The following is a 24,251-nucleotide window of genomic DNA, read 5'->3' on the forward strand; positions in this document are numbered from 1 at the left end:
ACATAGGTTCAGTTACTTATCTCCCTGTGTATCATGCAACAGGACCTTAAGGTTCTCTCCATTCCCTTCTTCCCTGCTCTTTCCCAAAGACCTTTGCTTTGGTGCAGTACACCACACCTAGTCCAGGTTTCACTTTGTGATTTTCGTCTCTATCTTTATTTCTTAAGCTTCACCTATGAGTGAGATCATTTGGTATTTGTACTTCCCTTTTTGACTTACTTCACTTAATATGATGCCTTCAAATTCCATCCAAGATGAAGCAAAGGAGATTTCATCCATTTTAATAGTTGAGTAGTATTCTATTTTGTGTGTCTATAACTCTGTTTTCTAATTTATTCATCTATCATTTGACCTGAGTTACTTCTAAGTTTTGGCTGTTACAAATTGGGCTGCTATAAACATAATACACAGATCTCTTCTAATAGATGTTTTTGTTTCCTTTGGTTAAATCCTGAGGAAATTGCTAGGTCATGGGTAGGTCCATTGCTAGTGTTGTAAGAAATCTCCAGGCTTTTCCACAAGGGTTGGGCCAATTTACATTACCAACAGCAGTGCGAAAATGGCCCTTTATCCCCATGTCCTCTCCGACATTTTTTGTTTCTGTTCTTTCTAGAGTATGTTATTCTCACAGGCATAAAGTGTTTTCTCATTGTTGTCTTTATTTGCATTTCTTTGATAATCAGTAATATTGGACATTTTCCCATGTGTCTGTTGGTCCTCTTGGTGAAATTTCTGTCCATCTCCTCACCCTATTTTCTAATGTTGGTTTTTGGTTTTTTTTGTTGTTGTTGCTGGTTTTTGTTTTTGTTTTTGCCAGGTTTGTTGAGTGAGTTCTTTAGTTTTCATTATTAGTTCTTTGTTTGAAGTATGTTGTATAAAGATCTCTCATTCTGTAGGGTTTATTTCTGTTTGGGTGATGGTAACTTGTGCTGTGCAGAAGCTTTTCAATTTGATGTAGTCTCATTGATTTATTTTTGGTTTTGTTTTCTTTGCTGTAGGACTTGAATATTTGAAGACATGTGTGAAGCATAGATTGTGAAGTGTTCTGCCATTGTTTTTCTTCTATCTGTTTGATAGTTTCTTATCAACATCTATGTCTTTGACCCACTTGGAGTTGACTTTTATGCATGGTGATAAGTGATGGTTCAGTTTCTTAAGTTTGCATGTTTCAACCCATTTTCCCCAACACTCTTTGTAGAGACTCTCCTTTCTCCATTTAATGTTTTCGGCCCCTTCGTCAAAAATGAGTTGTCCATAGGTGTGAGGGCACATACCTGTCTCTTAACTTTTTGTTTAAATATTTTTTTATTTTTCTGAAAGGGACCTGAGTACTACTCATTTCTGGCATATGTAGTGCCCGGAACCGAACGTAGAGCCTTAGAGCAAATCCTGTGTTCTACTGCTGAGTTGTTGGCCCAGATTTTGGCATATATTTGTCTATACTAAATTAATCTATGAGAATGGTTCTTTTGCCCTAATTTGTCATAAATTAAGAAGGTGCTAATTTGGCTTTCTTCCAGTTTTATACCATCTACATATTTGTCATACATGTTTTTTGATCATTTAGAAATTTGTCATACATACATGTTTTTTGATCATTTAGAAAATATTGAAGAAAGATGGCTAGGGAGAAAGCATAGTGATTATGCAAAAGACTTTCATGCTTGAGGCTCTGAGTTCCCATGTTCAGTCCCCAGCACCAGCCCAGACCAGAGCTGACTAGTGTTCTGGTCACTCTCTGTTCTTGTCATTAAAATAAACAGTGAGCTAAGGGAGATAGCACAGTGGTACTCCAGTGTCCCCAGTTTAGTGCTACTCACCATGCTTTGCCCAGACCTGAGTCCTTATGCATGGTAATATGTGTACTCTATAGGGTGCGTCACCACCTGGCCCCTTTCTAAGGGTAGAGAAGCTTTTAGAAGTTGTTCTGGCATCTGGGCTAGAATCCATGTTATGCTTACTAGAGGAAGAATAGTTAATTTGTTGAAAAACAATTTTTTTTAAGCCAGAGCACTGCTCAGCTCTGGCTTATGGTGGTGCTGGGGATTGAACCTGGGACCTTTGGTTGCTCAGGCATGAAAGTCTTTTTGCATAACCACTATGCTATCTCCCCAGCCCAACTTGTTGAACATCATTTGTATTTCATATACTAGATAATTTTTATATTTGTATCATTTCAGTTGTATCATTTCAGTTATCCTTTCAGTTTCGTTTCCTTTCAGCTATCCTACAGTGCATTTACTTTTTTAAATTATTTTTTATTTATAAAGAGGAATGATTGACAAAACCATAGGATAAGAGGGGTACAACTTCACACAATTCTCACCACCAGACCTCTGTATCCCATCCCCTCTCCTGATAGCTTTCCTATTCTTTAACCCTCTGGGAGTATGGACCCAAGATCGTTGTGGGATGCAGAAGGTTGAAGGTCTGGCTTCTGTAATTGCTTCCCCGCTGAACATGGGCGTTGACCAGTCAATCCATACTCTCAGCCTGTCTCTGTTTTTCTCTAGTGGGGAAGGGCTCTGGGGAAGCGGCTCCAAGGCACATTGGTGGGGTTGTCTGTCTGGGGAAGTTTGCATTTAGTTTTATGCTCTACTTTGTATAAATGAAGCTGAAAGAGAACAAAATTTAATGCTAAGGGTCACAAAGGAACTAAGTTGCAAAGTTGGTATTTAAATTATTTATTTCCTAAGCCCTGCTTTTTCCATAATATGGTGCTCCTCCACAGAATTATCGATAGAGACTACTTGCATTTTCTTTGAAGGAAAGTAGTACAACATGAAGCTATCTCGTTTCAAGCTCTCCTCTTCCCAAAATCTTTAAATTACACTTGTATTTTAGCCATCTCACAAATGCTCTTATTTTCCTGTGATATAATTCACCTAGGTTAGAGTATAAGCTTTCACACAAAATTCAGAAATTCTTACTTCATCCCCATGTGATGTCAGTTCACAACATACTGATGTTTGTTCTGTCATCTTTGAAAGAGTAACCCAGAACAGTAGGAGTTGAAATTGTACATTTTCTTTTTCTTCTACTACTTACTAGGATATTAGTGACACATTTGTTTCTTGGTATATTTATTTTATCATTGACAAATCTCTTCTTGGGTTCTCTTTGCATGTTCTCTTCTGAGCTAAGTTTATTTGAAACTTTGGTTTTTCTTGAACTATACTTGGCTACATACAGTTTTAGATATGAAATTATTTCAAAGTCACATGCATAACTCCTTGTTTTAAAGCTTTCTGGAAGATATTAGGTAGTCCAGTCAACTATTTGCTTTTTTTTTTTTTTTACCAGAACACTGCTCAGGTCTGGCTTGTGGTGGTGCTGGGGACTGAACCTGGGACTTTGGAGCCTCAGGCATGAGAGTCTATGCATAACCATTATGCTGTCTCCCCAGCCACACATGCATAACTCCTAATATGTGTTTCCTTTCTCTTTATGGTCATTTAAAGGTAAACATTATTGGAAGTAAAAATGTACATCCCATATGTACTATCAACCAGCTGTACTGTAAACCCCTTCCCCCAATAAAGTGATCTGATGCGGGGAAAGGATAAATAAAATCAAAACAAGTAAATAAAGCTCTTGCTCCATTGTCCCTGATACTCTCAAGTTATGGACTCAACATCAGTTATTTTGGCTTAGAATGATAGTTCTCCTAACAGTGGGTTTAGTGACAGCATGTACTTAAAAACTTGTCAGATATCATCAAAATCAAATACAACTTCACAGATAGTTGTTAGTATCTGTTTCTCTGGCTGCACTCATTTTCTGTGTTCATCTTTTAAATAGTTAGGGACACATCTTATATCTGATTGGTGGTCTCTAAATCTCTTGGCATATTGTGTCCATATTTTGCCCTTTTCTCACCAGGTGTGCTTTAGCTTACTTCAGGTTTACTAGTCTCATGCTTATTATGTACACCAAACAGTACTTTCACTGTTTGATACCTTTTCTTTCGTTCTTTTTTTAAATATTTATTTATTTATTCCCTTTTGTTGCCCTTGTTGTGTTTGATACCTTTTCTAACTTCCACTTTTTTAGTCCTTAACTTTCACACAAGTCTCAGTACTACTATTTTGCCCATATTTTTTTGAAAAGTGCATCACTTTACAGTAATTATTTTTTAACTGAAAACAATTGAATGGCAGTATAGTAAGAAATGTCTGAGTTTTGGTGAAAAACACATACACAATTTTATTTATAATTGTTATAGCCTTTCTTAACATTATTCACATACTTACTGTCCTTGTGGGGAGGGATGGTCCAAAAACTGTACAAACTTCACAATGGTATTTCAGCACGAATTGTACTTTTCAGTAATTTTTATACATAAAACTGACTTATCTTTTGACTAATTGAATAAGTATATTTTAATAATATTTGAAATCACACTCCTGAAATTTTATAATCTTGTAATTCACTGGTAAATTACTAAGAAAAATAAAATTATGGTTAAAAAAACTATCATCAAAGTAGTATAATTAGCTATTTCTAATTTTATCATTGCTCTTTATGTAGGATTCACCCAAAGCTCAACTACGCCGGACAATAGAATGTTGTCGGACCAATTTATGTAACCAATATTTACAACCTACACTGCCCCCTGCTGTAGGTATGTTTGCCAAGAGAAATGTGATCGTGATTCTCAGTTAAAAAATTTTGTTGTTGTTGTTTTAATAGTAAGCACACTCTCTAGAAGTTAACACTACAAATTATTTTTTACTAAGTTGTGAAAGAAAGATAATATATACTGTTATTTATTTCCATTGTCAGATCCATTTTTCAATGGCAGCATTCGGTGGCTGGTTGTGTTCACGTCAATGGCCATTTGCATAATTGCTATGATCATCTTCTCCAGCTGCTTTTGCTACAAGTAAGGAAATAAATACTGTGTTGACTACTAAGGTTTTTAAATTTTTATATTTATCTATTTTCCCTTTTGTTGCCCTTGTATTTTTTTTATTATTGTTGTTATTGATGTCATCATTGTTAGATAGGACAGAGAGAAATGGAGAAAGGAGGGGAAGACAGAGAGGGGGAGAGAAAGATAGACACCTGCAGACCTGCTTTACTGCCTGTGAAGCGACTCCCCTGCAGGTGGGGAGCCAGGGGCTCGAACCGGGACCCTTATGCTGGCACCACCTGCACTTAACCTGATGTGCTACCACCTGACTCCTGAATATTAAGTATTAAAGCCAATGGCAGAAACCAATAATTACTGAAGACAAACAAGAGAGTTTATGCAGGAAGGCTCCTACTTCACCATGAACGTGAACCAAGTTTGAGCTCAGTCCCTCCTCCCCAACAGAAGGAAGCAATGACATTAAAATAAATATTTGGTATGTATATGTCCCTATAAATCACAGTGGAAGCACTTGTAGCATGTTAATATTCTTAAATCCCCAGAAGTAACTGTTATTTTCAACTTGCTACATACCTTTTCTGGTCATCATAACATATACAAACATATTTACAAGGCAGTAATAAACATATAATTTAAGAGGTTTTTTTTTTTTAATTTAAGACTTTTTATAGCTAGTATCTCGTGTTACATGCTACTTTTATTTTCTCTTGCCAATACACTATGGATAGCTTTCTATTTTACCTGGTTGTTAAACTTGACTTCATAAAATCCATTTCTAGACTTTAGCAGAGAATATACTACCTTATGATACCTTGAATAAACTTCTTTCTGAAGGAAAGATATATGATATTCTTACCTCAGAACTTAGTTTTAAAAATTTTAATGTAGATTGTTTTCTTCTTTTATAAAAGACATTATTGCAAGAGCATTTCAAGCAGAGGTCGTTATAATCGTGATTTGGAACAGGATGAAGCATTTATCCCAGTTGGAGAATCATTAAAAGATCTTATTGACCAGTCACAAAGTTCTGGAAGTGGATCAGGATTGCCTTTACTGGTAAGATTAAAAAGTCATTTGACAACAAAAGGAAAAAAATAGCTTCCAGGAGCAGTGGATTCGTAGTGCAGGCACTGAGCCCCAGTGATAACCCTGGAGGCAAAAAAAAAAAAAAGCCATCTGAACCTGAATGGTTTATTGACACAGAATATATCCTCATATGATGGCAAACAGTATAGTCATTATTAAAGACTTGGGAACACTAGTAGGCACATTTTATTTACCTTATTTAGAATAGTCTTTCCAATAATGCAAGATTGAAATTTAAAATAAATATGAAACAAGAAAATGGGTGTTCATAAACTGTTGTGTGAATTCTTGAGTGAACAAATTTTGGTTTTAATTGCCAACTTCAACAGGGGTGAGGTTTAGGATTTCTTGCACATTCAAGGTTAGACTGGTTAGAAGCAGAATGTTGAAGATCGTGAAATCCAAGGAAATTTTCCTGCAAGAGGATGCATGTCTCATTATAGTTCTATATTTCTACAACAATACATGAAACTTATAAAAAACTTAAAAAAATTTTTTTTACTATATTTATTAGATAGAAACAGCCAGAAATCAAGAAGGTAGGGGGAGATAGAGAGGGAGAATGAGGGAGACACCTGCAGCACTGCTTCACCACTTGCAGCGCTTTCCCCCTGCAGGTGGGTAATGGGGGCTTGAACCTGCACATTGTAATGTTCTCTCAATCAGGTGTGCCACAACCCGGCCCCTTTAAAAGCCTTTTTAAGGAGAGTTGTAAATCTAAAGGGTTATATATATATGAAAATACTCAAAATTAGGGGTCGAGAGAACCAGGTAGCTAGCATAGCAGTAAGCACAAAAGCAGAAGGCTTCCATGTGAGAGGTCCAGGTCTGTTTCCACCACCACCAACCACCAGAACTGAGCTGCTTATATAAATCAGTTTGTTTTCATAAATCATATGATTCTGTTTTATACAAATGTTTATATAAGTCAGTAAACTAAATAAATCAGTTGATAAACTGGTTATAACTTGTATATGAAATAAAAAGAACTGAGAGCCAAAAGCAGTTGTGATAAAGAACAGTGAAAGAACCAAGAATTAGCTGTCTCAATAACTGAAATTAAGAGTGGAAAAATTGGTAACACATGTATGCAGTTCTGGACACACGCACATGCTCGTGCACATCGGGAAAAAAAGAGCCATTATGTGGTTTCTGGTTTTCTTTTTTTTGTTTGTTTGTTTTTGGTATATTATTCAGTGTAATGAGGTTCTTGTAAAAAGAAAAATATATTAGTGGAACAGAGTAGAGTCTAGAAATACACAAATGCATATGATTAATTGACCTCAGCACTAGAATAGTAATTTGGTCAAAAAAGACACTATTCAACATAATATGGGAAAAATTAGGTTCCATTTGCCAAAAAGTGGTTCTCAGTCCTTCACCTCATATGTAAAATGGTCTTATGAAATAGATCATAAAACTAAGTGTAAAAATTTAAATATAAAATCTTTATAAGAAAATGTTTGAAGGACCAGAGAGATAGCTCAACAGGTGGTGTCCCAGCACCTGAGAGTATCATGGCAGCGTCGGGGGATTTCTAGTGCTGAGGTATCTCCCTGGATCTGCTGAATGAAAAAGTTAGCCCTGGGGTAATGAAATCATGCATGCGTTATAGACCCTGAATTCACCAGAAATGAAAGAAAAGGAAGGAAGTTTGAGAAGACCATGTATCCTTGGGTTGAACAGATTTCTTAGGACATAAAAGGCATGAATCATATTTTTATTAAGCAATAAACTGGGATTTCTCAAGACTTTAAACTTGCCCATTCAGAAGACACTTTAGAAAATGAAAAGACTGGTGTATTGCACCAAAGTAAAAGAGTGTGTGTGTGTGTGTGTGTGTGTGTGTGTCTGTGTGTGTGTCTGTGTGTGTCTGTGTGTGTGTGTGTGTCTGTGTAGAGGGAGGTGTCATTCAGTTCCTGGAACAGGATGGCAAAGGAGGACCTAGTGGAGGTTGAATGGAAATGTGGGAAACAGAAATGTTACACATGTACAAACTATTGTATTTTACTATTGACTGTGAACCATTAATCCCCCAATAAAGAAATTAAAGAAAAAAAAAAAAGACAAGTCACAAACTGATGAGTGGATCTGGTTTTTAAAAATGTGATGCAGACAGTGGTCCAGGAGGTGCAGTGGATAAAGTGCTGGACTCTCAAGCATGAGGTCCCAAGTTCAATTCCTGGCAGTACTTTCTCTCCTCCTATCTTTCTCAAATAAATAAATCTTAAAAAAAAAAAAAAAAAGATATATATATGATGCAGACAATTTGGAAAGTTTTATAACTCAGTAGTAAGACAAAAGGCTCAATTGAAAAGTATGTTCAAATAAGACATAGAACTGGCAGATAAACATGAAAAGTATTCAACATCATTAGGGAAATGTGGGTCAAGTACACTGAGACATGACTGTGCATCTATTAGTTTGACTATTACTAAAACTTCAGAAAGCTGGCAATATATAGTTCAATATATAGTATATATTTTATAAAGTGTGTATATGTTTACATATTTATATATTTCAAAGCCTTCCTGCTTACTGGCATGCAAAATTGTATGGGCTCAAAATTATCTGAAAAGTAATGAAAATGCTAAATGTCTGCTGAAGAGATAATGCAAACACACATGCAAAAACATGATTCTGGGAGTCGGGCGGTAGTGCAGCAGGTTAAGCACAGGTGGCACAAAGCGCAAGGATGGGTGGAAGGATCCCAATTTGAGCCCCCGGCTCCCCACCTGCAGGGGAGTCGCTTCACAGGTGGTGAAGCAGGTGTGCAAATGTCTTTCTCTTTCCCCTCTCTGTCTTCCCCTCCTCTCTCCATTTCTCTCTGTCCTGTCTAACGGCGACATCAACTACAACAGCAATAATAACTACAACAACAATAAAAAACAACAAGGACAACAAAAGGGAAAAATAAATGTAAAAAAAAACATGATTCTGTATATTTACAGCTACATTACCCAACATAAATTGGAAATTCCTTTGGGTAAATAGAAAACAAAATTGTGGTACCTTCCTACAGTGGAATATAATCATCAGTAAAAGAGAATACATATCCTATGTCTCCTTTTTTAAATAAATAAATAAATAAGAGAATAAATAGCTGATGTGTACAATAACAAAACATGACTTTCTAAGTTTTTTCTGCTAAGTCACAAAAGTCTGCAAAATATATGTTTTTCATTTATAACATATTCTAGAAAAGACAAAACTGTAGGACAGAAAACAAGCAGTGGTGCCAGGGGTTCAGTGGTAAAGATGGAGTTGAATTTAAGAGGCACAGGGGAGCCTTTGGAGGTTGATGGAATTCTATATCTTAATTGTGGTTACATGACTACACATTTGTCAAAACTCTGAACTATTATGTCTCCTTATGGGGTTGGGCTTAAACCTGGGTTGTGCACATGACAAAGCAGCAGCACACTAGCCAGGTGAGCTATTTCAATTACTATTATTATCATTATTGTTGGTGTTATTATTCCACCAGGGTTATTGCTGGGGCTTGGTACTTACATGAGAAATCCACTGCTCCTAGTGGCTGTTTTCCCCCTCCCCTTCCCCCCTTTCTTTTTATTTGGCAAGAGAAAAGTTGAGAGGGGAAGGGGAAATGGGGCCAGGGGAGAGTGATGCAATACTGCTTCATTGCTCGTGAAACTTCCCTCTTGCAGGTAGGAACCTGGGTTCTTTTGTATGGTAATGTGTGCACTCAACTGGGTTTCCAGTTTGTTTGTTTAATTTTTAAGCCAGAGCACTGCTCCGCTCTGGCTTATAGTGGTGCAGGGAATTGAACCTGGGAGCCTCAAGTGTGAGTCTCTTTGCATAATCATTATGCTATCAAGTACCCCCCATTAGTGTGTACAGTGTTCCATTTTCTTGAAATACATTACAAATTTTTTAAAAAATATTTATTCCCTTTTGTTGCCCTTGTTGTTTTAATATTTATTTATTCCCGTTTGTTGCCCTTGTTTTATTGTTGTAGTTACTATTTTTTAATAAAGATTTTATTTATTTATTTATTAATGAGAAAGATAGGAAGAGAGGGAAAGAACCAGACATCAGTCTGGCACATGTGCTGTCAGGGATCGAACTCAGGACCTCATGCTTGAGAGTCCAAAGCCTTATCACAGCGCCACCTCCCGGACCACTCATTACAAATTTTAACATTAGAGTTGGTTGTACATGGCATCCTTCCTGATGAAATGGATTATTAGACCACTTTCTCAGTTCTAATTGGTTTTTCATCAAAAACTCCCTTTTTCCTTTGAAGGTTCAGCGAACAATTGCCAAACAGATTCAGATGGTTCGGCAAGTTGGTAAAGGCCGATATGGTGAAGTGTGGATGGGCAAATGGCGTGGTGAAAAAGTGGCAGTCAAAGTGTTTTTTACCACTGAAGAAGCTAGTTGGTTTCGAGAAACAGAAATCTATCAAACTGTGCTAATGCGCCATGAAAATATACTTGGTAGGTACATGTTTGGCTTTGGTTAGTTCTGTATTCCCATAAGGTATGGACCAATGGCCAAGAGACAGCTCACCTGGTAGACCCACACCTTAGCATAGCAAAGCCCTAGCACCAGGGCAGCTCCATGGATGGTGGATAGAGCTGCAGTCTCTCCTTTCCCTCTAAAAAAGAGTAAAAAAATGAGCACTGGAGGCTGCTCTACAGCATCACATGTACTATGCTGGAAATCAAGCTGTGGATCTTATGTCTTCAAGTAATTGCTATAGCCACTACACAACCTTCCACCACAGTTTTTTCATCGGTTATTATGAGAGAATAAAGACACCACTTAATTATCCATGGAGCTCCCCATAGTTCTCTCCATGGGACTCCCATGTGGTTCTGGGGCCAAAATGCAGGGTTTTGTGCATGGTAAGTTGTGAACTCTACCAGGTGTGCTCTTTCCTGATCCCTACCTTAAGCCTTTTCAAAGTTAACCCCATCCCTAGTCTTATATAATAGCAAGATAATTTAAGTGTGACCTGATCGTTGGTGTGCATAAATTCACTTAACTTTCCTGACTCTCCTTTTCAAGTACTATTTCCCTAACCTGTCTGTTTAGAGTCTAAAGTGTGTTACCTAAAGTAGGAGTGGGGATGTCTAGCCTGTTAGTTGTATGGCTCTGCCAAGACTACCAAACTATTCACAGCAGTGTCGAGTGAGAGATGTTAGAAACATTGAATTGCCCTTGATCTAGAGTATAATTGGTCCTTGCATTGGGTTCCTAGAACTCTCAATAACAAATTACCACAAACTGGGTAGCTTAAAATGACAGACACTGTCTCAGAGTTTTGGTGGCCAGAAGTTTAAAATCAAGATGTCAGCTGCACCATGTCTCTGATAGCTGTGAGAGGAAATTTCCTTGATTCTTCTGGCGTTGCCTTATATGTAATATTCCTGTCTCTTTCTCTGTCATCTCTGACCTCTTTTTATGAGGAAAACAATTATTAAATTAGAGCCCACCCTAATGTCATATGACCTCATCTGAAAGTGTTTGCATTTGTAAATACCCACTTCCAATTAAGGCCACATTTACAGGTATCTGGCAGACATGAACTGGGGTGGGAGACACTATTCAACACAGGTATCAGTGGCCTTTTTCTGAGAGAAGGTAAGGAGCCCAGTGTTGCATATCTGCTCATTAACTAGATAGACTGAAAAGACAGCTGTCATAAGGCAAATGGGAATTGACTTAGGAGTAAACTCTGAATATTTTTACTTTATTATTTCATAGTATTTACTTTTGGAATAGAGAACCATTTCCACATTCCTTCTTAGGGTTCATGTTTAGAGTCATGTAGATTGATAGTTTTCCCCCAGTTTATTATATGATCAGATATTTTTCTTAGTCATATTACCATTTTTATGATTATCATTAAGACTATTTTAAGTTTGATGCAGAAATTATATATGACAGAAACAAATTAAAAGGTTTAATTAGATTTTTGTTATCTGTGCATGCTACTTCATTTTTCCTAAATATCCTGAATGAGTTTTCATTATTATTCTTAACCACCTCTGTTATTAACCTTTTCAACTTATCGATTGGACAGGTTTTATAGCAGCGGACATTAAAGGTACAGGCTCCTGGACACAACTCTATCTGATTACTGATTACCATGAAAATGGGTCTCTCTATGACTTCCTGAAATGTGCTACACTAGATACCAGAGCCCTGCTTAAGTTGGCTTATTCAGCTGCCTGTGGTCTGTGCCACCTCCACACAGAAATTTATGGCACCCAAGGAAAGCCTGCAATTGCTCATCGAGACCTAAAGAGCAAAAACATTCTTATCAAGAAAAATGGGAGTTGCTGTATTGCCGACCTGGGCCTTGCAGTTAAATTCAATAGGTGAGTGGTTCTTTATATCCTCTTTGAAATCATTTTAATTTCCAGAAGATACTCCTTTATTTGTATTCAGATCAGTAGAACTCCAAGCATGTGTGAGTGCTTACATAATTATATAAAGTTGGAGTAGACTTAGAGGTGGTACAGTGGATAAGGCATTGGACGCTAAAGCATGAGGTCCCAAGTTTGATCACTAGCATTGCAAGTGCCAGAGTGATTCTGTGGTACTTTTTCCTCTACCCACCCCACACCTGCCTCCTCTCTCTTATTAATACATAAATATTTTTAAAATTTATTTAATGGGGGGTTAATTTACAGTTGACAGCAAAACACAGTAGTTTGTGCATAATTTATGTACAAAACAAACTAATATATAGTTTTGAGTTTCAGTCTTTGGTGTGTTTTGTTTTGTTTTTTAATGAGAGAGACACAGCACCACTCCACTACTCATGAAGCTTTACCTCTGCAGGTGGGAACCAGGGACTTGAACTTAGGTCTTTGTACATGGCAATATGTGTACTCTACTGGATGTGTTACTTCCCAGAACCTATTTTCTTAAATTATATCCTATAATTTGATTTCTTTTTTGTTGAGTTATATACTTTTTATTTCTGTTTATATAGAACTGTTTATTTATTTTGCCTCCAGGGTTATTGCTGGGGCTCAGTGCCTGCACTACAAATCCGCTGCTCCTGGAAGCTATTTTTTTATTTTTATTTTTTTGAACAGGATAGAGAGAAATTGAAAGAGGGGAAGACAGGAAGAGAAAGATAGACACCTGCAGACCTGCTTCACTGCTTGTGAAGCAACCCCCCCCCCCAGCAGGTGGGGACTGGGGGCTTGAACCAGGATCCTTGTGTGGGTCCTTGTGCTTCCTACTATGTATGCTTAACCCAGTGCACCACTGCCCAGCCCCCTATATAACTGTTTATATATTCTTTTTAACAATAGTGTAAAATCTTTAATAATATGTGTCTACTGGAGTTTATTCCATCTGTGGTCCAACTGATGGGCACTGTATTTTCTTCTCATTTCTCACTGTTTTTTGACATGCTTTATTAACATTTTTATCCATATATATTACAGCTTTAAGTATTGGAGAAGGAGCTGTTTTAAACAAAGAATATGTAGTGTTATAGTATGATAGATGACGTTGCAAGTTATCCCTTTAGAAAGCAAGTATCAGTTTGCAGTCCCATAAACAGAATAGCTTATTCCATTTCCCTATCTTTACTTTGCATTGTAATATTTTTGTGTGTGGAGTTGAAGTCTCACACGTGTGATTTCCCTACTCCTGGGCTACATTTTCATTTAGGGAGAGAGAACCACCATAGCACCAGAGCTTGAGGAAGTGACATAACATCTCCCATGTGCTGCCACAGACTCTGCTAGAAATATTATATGCTATATAGCAGGTACTTGAGGATATATTATTTTCATAAAATTTCATCAGTCTAAATTTCAAAACATATGACCCCAAGGATTTCTGCTAAAGGAACTTGGAGAAAAGACTGTCTAGCTTATAAAATGTGATAAAAAATCAAAGATAAACTATTTTGTCCTAGGGCGGCAACTTTATTTAAGAGAGACTCTCAGTATGGTGGAGACTGAGCTAGGACTGAGTTGCACATGTGGCAAAGTAGCTACTTTGTTATATATGATTTTTTTATTTATAAAATGGAGATATTGGCAAGATCATAGGATAAGAGGAGTATAATTTCACATAATTCCCACCACCAGAACTCCCTGTCCTCCTCTCCCCTCTCCTTCCCCCGGAAGCTCTCCTATTCCTTATCCCTCTGGGTGATTATGGGGTGCAGAAGGTGGAAGGTCTGGCTTCTGTAATTTCCACCACTGAACATGGGCATTGGCAAGTTGATCCATACTCCCAGCCTGTCTCTTTCCTTAGTGGGGCAGGGCTCTGGGAAGGTGGGATTCCAGGACACATTAGTGGGGTCATCTGCCCAGGGAAGTCAGGTTGGCATCATGTTAGAATCTGGAACCTGGTGGCTGAAAAAAAAAGAGTTAAGATACAAAGCAGAACAAATTGTTGACTAATTATGAACCTAAAGGCAAGAATATTGCAAATGAAGATTTAGGGGTCTCCATTTTGGAAAAAGCTAGTAGGTCTGTTTTAGGTATATTCTAAGGGACCTACAACTTTACTAATTTTTGCCTAAGTCTGACAACTAACATGCAGGTGGACCCAAGGTATTGTCTGGAGAGATGGTGTCATAGTTGGAAAAAGGACTAGAAAGCTGGATCAAGGAAGAGAGTAGCTCCCAAATATGGTAAAAGTATATAAATATTGTTAACTGTAAACCCCATCAGTTTGATCTGGGGCCCATATTCAGCACAGGAGCCTATATAGTCTCTGTATCCTTGTAGGTCTGAGCTTGCATTCTGTGGTCACAGCTAGGAATATTGTACACTGCACTAATTTCAGGAGCCATCTTCCTTAGGTGGTAGAGTATGTTGTCCAACCTCCCTTCGGAGAATGGAATATTCCCTACCATTGTTGATCCACACTGAGGGTCAGATCCTGTAGGGGCCTACAAAGGGGTCCACTATGTTGTTCCTGATGGAGATGACCAGTTACCGTGGATAGAGGGATCTGTTACAAGTCTAGGTCCATCATGTCTGTGTGGGAATCCCAGGACTCCTTGTCTAGGGCCCAGCTATTTCATTCTTGACCCTCAACGTGGATGTCGTCTTTGTTTCAGTGATACAAATGAAGTTGATGTACCCTTGAATACCAGGGTGGGTACCAAACGCTACATGGCTCCAGAAGTGCTGGATGAAAGCCTGAATAAAAATCATTTCCAACCCTACATAATGGCTGACATTTATAGCTTTGGCCTGATCATCTGGGAAATGGCTCGTCGTTGTATCACAGGGGGTAAGAGCTGATGTAGTGTGTTTCTGATTATGTCTATATGCTATGTCATTTTTTGATAACAATAATGTGATTTAGATGTAAGTCAGGGATTCCCCAAGACCACTCCCAGGTTTTGAGATTTCAGCAAAGAGACTCAGAAAACTAAGCATATAGTTGTCTTCACCGCTAAAATGTATTACAGTGAAAAGATGCAAATCAAAATCAGATGAAAATGTGCATGGGGGAAGGGCAGAGGAAAATCAGGTACATGGCTGGAGAAGTCTTTTATCAGAAGTCACAAGTATGATGCTAATTTCTCTAGCAATACATTGTGACAATTTGTGAGATGTTACCATCTGAGGAAGTTTATTAGATACTTATGACTTAGAAATTTTATTAGACGCTGTTAAATGGGAATCCTCTGCCTGTCGCGTACCAAAATTGCAAATCCCTCTCTCCCTAGAAAAGTATTTAGCACAGTGAGTAACCCTTATTGTTTATGCAAAGTTTAGTACGGAATTGTTTACAGGTAGTTTTTCAAACACCAACCAAGGACTAATCTTCTCAACACACCTTCCTAGGCACACCATTCTCCAGCCTCTCTTACCTCCTTTTCCCCCTTCTACTTCCCCTTCCTCTTCCCCTTTCCATTTCCCTTTCCTTCTTTCTTTTTTCTGCCAGGGTTACCATTGGGCTTGGAGCCTGCATGACTCCACTGTTTGTGACAGCCATTTTTCTTTCTTTTGGTTAGAAGGTGAAAGTGAGGTAGAGAGAGAATGAGCAATACCTAGAGCATTGCTTCTCTTCTCCCCCCACCCACCCTGCACACACCCATACGAACTATGCAGTGTAATAGTCACCACCTAGCCCCTATAAAGTCTTTTCTTAATATCATATTGGTTTTTTTTTCCCCCAGGGTTATTGCTGGGGCTTGGTACCTGCACTACAAATTCATTGCTCTCAGCCATTTTTTCCCCATTTTTATTGGATAGGACAAAGAGAAATTGAGAGGGGAAGGGGAGAGAAAGACAACTGCAGACTTGTTTCACTGCTTGTGAAGAATCCCCTTGCAGGTGGGGATCTGGGGCCTCGAACCAGGAGCCTTGCATGGGTCCTTGCGCTTCATACTATGTACACTTAACCCAGTGTGCCACCACCCAGCCTTCTCATACTGTTTTTCTACTATCAAATAAGATAACCCCCCCAAAAAAAATTATTGTACACATAAATGATTAGATTAAAATTTAGTTCAAGTGTTTTCCTTTTAATTTTTAGGGATATTGCTTTATCTACAGTTCTGATCAGAACCTTTACTATTAAAAGTGATTGGGGGGAATGACACCTGATAAAGCTTACCATATTCAAAGACCTGGGTTCAAACCTTCAGCCCCCACCCACCCACCCACCCACCTGCAGTGGGGAAGCCTCCCAAGCAGTGAAACAGTTCTGCAGATGTCTCTCTCCCTGTCTCTCTTTATCTCCCCTCCCTCTCTTCAATTTCTGTCTCTATCAAATTAAAATTGTATTTTTAAAAAAAAGATGGGAGGAGATGGCTGCCTGTAGTGGTAACTTTGTTTTGTAGGCACCAAACCCCAGTGATAACTCGTGGCTGTTTTTTTTTTAAGTTAATCTTGACGCTTGTGAAAGAACTCACCTCAGAGGGTGCCTACTTTGTCGTGCGCACAACCCTGATTGGAGTCTTTGGTATAACATGGGAGCTCTGTGGCACTGGGGAACACTCAGGCACTATGGTGTCTCTTTCTCTTCTGTGAACTTTTTTTTTTTTTTTAATTTTTATGTTTCTGTTTGTTTTTACCAGAGCACTGCTCAGCTCTGACTTACTGGAGTGGGGGGATTGAACCTGGGACTTTGGAGCCTCAGGCATGAGAATCTCTTTGCATATGTTGTCTGTCTAACCTCCCTCCTGTTTATTTGAAAAACTCAGTCCAATTTGGTGAAACCCTGGCAGTGAAATGAATGTGATTCACCTACTCCCTAACTGTATAAGTACCACACTCTAACTGGTTACAACTGGAGCTCCTACAACTTTTTCTTCTTTCTATAGAAAGCATGTGATTTTTATAGTTCAGTGATGCTGAATAAATGTATATATTTCATTCAGTGATCAATCAGTTTTTTGTCCACTGTGTTGTCTCACTCCCTACAGGAATAGTAGAAGAATACCAGTTGCCATATTACAACATGGTACCTAATGATCCGTCATATGAAGATATGCGTGAGGTTGTGTGTGTCAAACGTTTGCGGCCAATTGTGTCTAATCGGTGGAATAGTGATGAAGTAAGTGGAGCTCAGTCCCCTGAAGAAGTGATTAATGAATGTTGTCAAAGATTTGTGTTTGCTTACTGCAATTCTCTTTACTTTTTAGTGCCTACGAGCAGTTCTAAAGCTAATGTCAGAGTGCTGGGCTCATAACCCAGCCTCCAGACTTACAGCTCTGAGGATTAAGAAGACACTTGCCAAGATGGTTGAATCCCAAGATGTAAAGATTTGAGAGTTACACAGTCATGAAGAGAAATTCTCAACTACAAAAACTATTCACCGAAGAAACAGGTGGAATCGGAATAGAATAAGTATGTAGACTTGGTTCTCAGACTCTTTCCTCACTACACCTTCACAGGCTGCTAATATTAAACCTTTCAGTACTCTGTAGAATACAAGCTGGGAATTTCTGAACACTGCATTCTTTACATATGGACAGTTTTATTTTAAATATTTTTGATGCCTTTTTTTTTTAATGGATTTTTATGAATTGCATCAAGACTTCAATTCTGATTAAGTCTCCAGTCATACTCTGGGTACTGAATTAGCTGTTTATAAGTTGGTGCTTTCTGTGAAAGCCTTCAGAAGATAAAAGAATTCAGCAGAGATGGAGGAAATATACACTTTTGCTGCCTTCTACCTAAGAAAACTCAACCTGTTTGTATTCTACCTTTGTAAACAGCCTATGGATTATGATCTGTTTGGATTACTGCTTCGCTTGTCATACCTTGATAATGGTGTGTGTGCATACACACTAATGTTCCTCTGCTGCCATCTGAATTCAAAGAACATAATTTATGAAATTACAGGAAGATATTGGTGGCTGTTGGTTTTGCGCATTTAGCATACATTATCTGGCCAAGTTTCGCCAATTACATAAAAGCCATTTAACCTACGAGTGAGGTAGCTTCTCTACCAAGTTTATTTTTTAACATAGAAGTTGATAAAAAGGCCAAAAGAAGTTCAAAGTATCTGTAAATTGGGATTGTTTCCCTCCACTAATACGTATGTATATATACATTCATCCTCTCTAAAGTCGGAACTCCAATGCCATGAACCCCTAAAGAAAACACTTCTTATTGAAGTGCATTACTAATTATTATATTTGATAGCAATGTAAGTGCCTATAACCATATTCTGTATTCTTTATTCTCAGTAACTTTAAAAAGGGAAGTTATTTATATTTGTGTGTAATGTGCTTTGTTTGCAAAACACTTGCTCCTTTACAAGCATATTTTTATATGTACATACATCTATACTGTAGAAACCAGCTCACATGTACCTCACATCCCATCCTTAAGGGAAAAAAATTAAAAGTTCATCAAAGAAATGTTACAAAGTAGAACTTCAGATGAATTTTCAGGACTAATGTATCCAGCTTAGTATATATAAAATCTGAGATTTTGTTAACTCCAAGCAAAGACCTTCAGTAAGATATCTTGGTTTTCCTTTGTGAAAGGATTCTCTTAAATTTAAAAATTCTTTTTAAATTTCAGAACTAATAAATATTTTTATTAATAGCTGTTTAAAACATTTAAATCATTTGAGATTCTGGGATATATGATTTTTCTAAAACATCCAGTATCTAGCCATCTATACTGTATAACTTTCACTCAATAAAACACAACATTTTATAGATGCCTTGTTATCCCAAAGAATAATTCTGACTTACATAGGCCTAATATACTTCTATTATGCCTTTTAATTATTAATGTCTTATTAAGGATTCCTGAGTTCATTGAGTATGAAACAGTTTTCTTTGAATATAACATAAAATAAACTGTGATTATATCACAACATAATAAAAAAACTTGAAACTTGAAAGGAGAATCTGATTAGCGTTTCAGAATAGAGTTCTTATATTATTTCACAAATTTGATTTGAAATGTTCATCAAGATAAGCAAATTTACAGATTGCTAATACTCAGTAACTTTTTCAGAATGTCTTCCTCATTGCCCTGAGAAATGCAAATATTTTAATCAAATTATCATGTGACTTCTTAAGGACACTAGTAAGTCCTGTGATCTACTTGGTCTAAAGTTAATGACTTCATTTTTTATTTAATAAACTATAACTCTTGGAAATCATCTGCCATGTTAATAACAAAAGAAAATATGTATGAAAGACAAGTTTAGTTCTTAAAAATGGTATGTGTAAGCAACAAATTACAGATACTGTACAGGCCACTGTAGTAAAAAAAACTTAAATCTGTTTAAAGGGATACAAAAAATTAACCTTGAAAACTTGTTCAGTAAAATGTTTTCTATTATAAGGATCCCGGTTCGAACCCCGGCTCCCCACCTGCAGGGGAGTCGCTTCACAGGCGGTGAAGCAGGTCTGCAGGTGTCTATCTTTCTCTCCCCCTCTCTGTCTTCCCCTCCTCTCTCTGTTTCTCTCTGTCCTATCCAACAATGACGACAATAATAACTACAACAATAAAACAACAAGGGCAACAAAAGGGAATAAATAAATAAAATAAAAATGTTTTCTATTATGTGTTCTCTTAACAGGTAATGCCATGTGTGTGAAAATCTAGAGTGAAAAAAATAATTCTTTAAAAGATTTATTTATGAACACAAGGGAGAGAACCAGATCATCACTCTGGTGTATATGATGCCAGAGATCAAACTCAAGACCTCATGCTATACATTCAGCACTCTAGCCACTGTGCCACTTCCTTGGCAATGAAATTTATTTTCTTCTCTCCTTCCTTCTCTTTTCTCCTCTGTCATTCTTTCTTTCTCTGTTACTGTAAAATTTCAAAGTTTATCCATTAAGTAAAATACTCAAAAAGAGGGTAATGTACTGTACTATAGTGAGTACTTCATGGAATTCTAAAGACTGGAAAAATGGCTTATTTGTATAGTGTACCTGGTCTGCCATACATGTGCCCCAGGTATGAGCCCAGCCCCCAGGAGGAAACTTCAGTGCTACGATGTCTTTCCCTTGGTCTCTCTTTTTTTTTATCTGAAAAAGTCAGACTGAAGTGATGAAGCACTAGCAATGGCGGGGAGGCAGGGGTTGTAAAATTCTAAGAAGTTACCATTTGATCTCACAGTTTAATCTTTTAAAAGCATGCATGTGACTTCTGTTAGTCATCCCATTATAACTAAAACATAGAATTTTAAAAAGCAAATCAATCTGTAAAGAAATAGCAAGTTAACCAATAAGAAAAATTCTTATGAGGAGTTGGGGGGGGGGTAGCGCAGCGGGTTAAGCATAGGTGGTGCAAAGTGCAAGGACTGGCATAAGGGTACGGGTTCGAGCCCCTGGCTCCCCACCTGCAGGGGAGTCGCTTCACAAGTGGTGAAGCAGGTCTGTCCATCTTTCTCTACTCCTCTCTGTCTTTCCCTCCTCTCTTCAGTTCTCTGTCCTATCCAACAACAAAGATATCAATAATGACTACAACAACAATAAGAAAAAATAAGGCAACAAAACAGAATAAATTAATTTAAAAAGAAAAATTCTTATAAATTATTTTAATGCTAGTTAAAAGTTTTCAGAAATGAAAGATTCAGTGTTTTTCAGTTAGTTACTTTTGCTTTCTTACTGAACAAGTTTCCAAGGTATGATACTTGATATTTCTCAAGAAATTGTCTTCACAAAAGATACTTTAATTAACTATGTAGTTTGCCATTTCAATATCTAGAAGTATTTCTAAACATAGAAAATGATCCTTAGTTTTTGAGAATTGTTTTTCTAGAACTTGCCACATACTTCTTCACTCTTAAATTATTTAGTCTTTTTTCTTCAACATTTTGCTTCTTTTTGTAGCAAAAATGCAATACTGTTTTTAAAGAATATTGAATCTCTAAATTGGCCCAAGATCAAATTTTATATGCAAGGCTTTTTCCAAGAAAGATTTTATAAATTAAGCTTCTTGTTTTTCTTTTCTGTTTCTTTTTTCTTTTGGGACCAGAGCACTGCTCAGCTCTGGGTTGTGGTGCAGGGGTATTGAACCTCAAACTCAAGAATGAGAGTCTCTGCATAGCCATTATTCTATCTACCCCTGCCTCTTTTCATGTTGTTTTGGTACTTTTTTTTTTTGGGGGGGGGGTTGTGGTATCAGCACTTGAGCCTGGCAAGTTGTGCATTATAGCCAGTGGACTCTCTCCTGACCCCATACTCTCTCTCTCTCTCTCTCTCCCCTCCCCCCCCCCTTTTTTTTTTACCAGAGCACTGCTCAGCTCTGGTTTAAGGTGGTGCAGGGGATTGAACCTGGGACTTTGGAGCCTCAGGCATGAGCTTCTCTTTGCATAACCATTATGCTATTAACCCCCACCCCCCATACTCTTTATTTTGAAATGTTTCTAAATATCTCAAGTTTCAACAGCTGAATACTAATTTTTTAATCACAGCTCTTGATTAATTAAAAGTGGTAATATTTATGATTTGCTTGGGCGAGATACTAAAAAATAGTGTGGCAGCAGTTCATCTTGCCTCAGTTTTGTTACAAGAGTCACAGTAAAAGCTGCAGAGAGCTGACATATTCATAAAAAATTTAAGTCTAGGGCAGCCTCATGTAGTGATCATCCCATAAGGAAAGTATGTGAATAATGCTTTTGCTGAGGACTAAATGTTGTAATTTTAGCTTGTGCTCTGTACTGTGCTTTCATTGGAGTTATTTAAGCCCTTTCAAATGACTGTTGTCCTTGCCCCTTTAAAAACTAAAATGTAGTAAATATTGTATAAAATGAAAATGTCATTATACCTAAAGTAGAACTTGTATATAGCCATTAAAAGAAGGGTTAAAAAGAGCAGTTTTATTATGACAGTTGTAAAACACCAAAATATAGATTCATCTTTGATATGTAATACACTAAATGTATTTTGTACAGCATCTGGTTTAAAAGGTGCCTTATTGAGTTTACCATTAATTGCTTTGTTCTATATAGAGATTATGTTCATTGTATCATTTTTAAGTAAATAACCTTATTTTAGTATATGTTAGTGATGTGTTTTGTGATTTCTCTACTTGAACTATGTTGGACCTCAGTCATGTCTAGTGAGGTTTTATAACAAAAAGTTAGCATGCATGCATGGCTTACAATGTACAGTTCAGCACTAGTAAGCTACCATGGGGCCTTGGGCAAGTAGGTAACCACAGACTCCTTCATCTACATAGAGAACTTGTAAACCGATTATCGTGAAGGTTTGTTTTGTTTTGTTTTATGTTTAATAAAGAGCCTTAACATATATTTGAGAGAGGGGCTGGGTGATAATGCACCAGGTTAAGCACACATAGTATGAAGCGCAAGGACTTGCACATGGATCCCAATTTGGTTCCCCACCTTCAGGTAGTGAAGCAGATCTGCAGATGTCTTTCTTTCCCCCCTCTCCATTCTCCCCCCCTTCTCAATTTCTCTCTGTCTTGTCCTTTAAAAAAAAAAAAAGCCTCCAAAAGCAGTGGATTTGTGCTGGCAACAAGCCCCTAGCGATAGCCCTGGAGGCAAAAGTGTAGTGTGTGTGTGTGTGTGTGTGTGTGTGTGTGTGTGTGTGTGTGTGTCCCACCCTCCAGTCTTTTACATTGGTGCAATTCACCAACTCTAGTCTAAGTTCTGCTTTGTGTTTTCCCTTCTGTTCTCATTTTACAAATTTTTATCTTAAAAAGTTTTTAAAATTATTTATTTATTAGAAAGATAGGAGCAGAGAGAGAAAGAACCAAATATCACTCTGGTACATGTGTTGCTGGGGATCAAACTCAGTACCTCATGCTTGAGAGTCCAGTGCTTTATCCACTGTGCCATGTGCTGGACCACTGTTTTCCAACTTTTGAGTGGATTCATCCCATGTTCATCTTTTCTCATTCTGGCTTATCTCATTTAACATGATTCCTTCAAGCTCCATTGAAGATGGGATGAAGAAGGTGAATTCACCATTTATAATAGCTAAGTAGTATTCCTTTGTGTATATATACCACAACTTACTCAGCCACTCATCTCTTGTTGGACACCTGGGTTGCTTCCAGGTTTTGGCTATCACAAATTGGACTACACTCATTTCAGGACCAGTTTCCTCGAATGGCAGAATAGGATGACCCAGTCTTCTTTCATAAAGTATGGCAGTCCCTACCATTGTCACTTTATAGTAAGGGAAAGGTCCTGGAGAGGCCCTCAAAAGGGCTTAATGATGTTCATGATGGAAGTGACCAGTGATGGTGGGAGAGAGGGACCTATTAGAAGTCTAGCCCATTGTATCTGTGGGGGAATCCTAGGATTCCCTGACTAGGGGCCCCAGATGGTGGAGAGGCCTATAATTTTGATGGCAACCTCCATACTATATCCCCAGCTCCCTTTTTCTTTAAAAATGAAACAGGCTGGAGATAATAGTCTTGTGGTACAGCATACCACACATGGAGGAGTGTATAAGATGTGCTGATTACAGAAGTTTGGGAAACAGGAAAGAATGGAGCAGTTAAAAATCTGTTACCAAGGGGCTTGACAGTGGCACATCTGGTTGAATGCTTGTGATACAATGCACAGGGACTCTAGTCCAGAGCCCTGGTCCCCTCCCACAGAGGGAAGTGTCATGAGTGATGACACAGTGCTGCAGGTGTCGCTCTTCCTCTCTACCCAACCCTTCTCAATTTCTGTCTCTAAACAAATAAAATTTAAAAACAGAGTCGGGCGGTAGCACAGTGGGTTAAGGGCACATGGTGCAAATCGCAAGGACCGGCAGAAGGATCCTGGTTCGAGATCCCGGCTCCCCACCTGCAGAGGAGTCACTTCACAGGCAGTGAAGCAGGTCTGCAGGTGTCTTATCTTTCTCTTCCCCCTCTGTTTT

At 37.9% G+C, this 24,251-nt stretch overlaps 1 protein-coding gene across 1 annotated transcript in view; it reads left to right on the top strand.

The window, feature by feature from the left end:
* The window catches only part of BMPR1A (bone morphogenetic protein receptor type 1A), a 130,317-nt gene extending 107,904 nt beyond the window's left edge, over positions 1 to 22,413 (top strand). Inside the window, exons 5-12 of the mRNA XM_060191144.1 lie at positions 4,531 to 4,624; positions 4,786 to 4,885; positions 5,788 to 5,932; positions 10,230 to 10,422; positions 12,015 to 12,312; positions 15,033 to 15,208; positions 17,355 to 17,485; positions 17,574 to 22,413. Coding sequence (XP_060047127.1) covers positions 4,531 to 4,624; positions 4,786 to 4,885; positions 5,788 to 5,932; positions 10,230 to 10,422; positions 12,015 to 12,312; positions 15,033 to 15,208; positions 17,355 to 17,485; positions 17,574 to 17,699 — 1,263 coding nt within the window. The 3' untranslated portion in view covers positions 17,700 to 22,413. The remainder of the gene's footprint in view (positions 1 to 4,530; positions 4,625 to 4,785; positions 4,886 to 5,787; positions 5,933 to 10,229; positions 10,423 to 12,014; positions 12,313 to 15,032; positions 15,209 to 17,354; positions 17,486 to 17,573) is intronic.
* The last annotated feature ends 1,838 nt before the right edge of the window (positions 22,414 to 24,251 follow it).

Source organism: Erinaceus europaeus, chromosome 1 (assembly GCF_950295315.1).
Source record: "Erinaceus europaeus chromosome 1, mEriEur2.1, whole genome shotgun sequence".
Lineage (NCBI taxonomy): Eukaryota > Metazoa > Chordata > Mammalia > Eulipotyphla > Erinaceidae > Erinaceus > Erinaceus europaeus.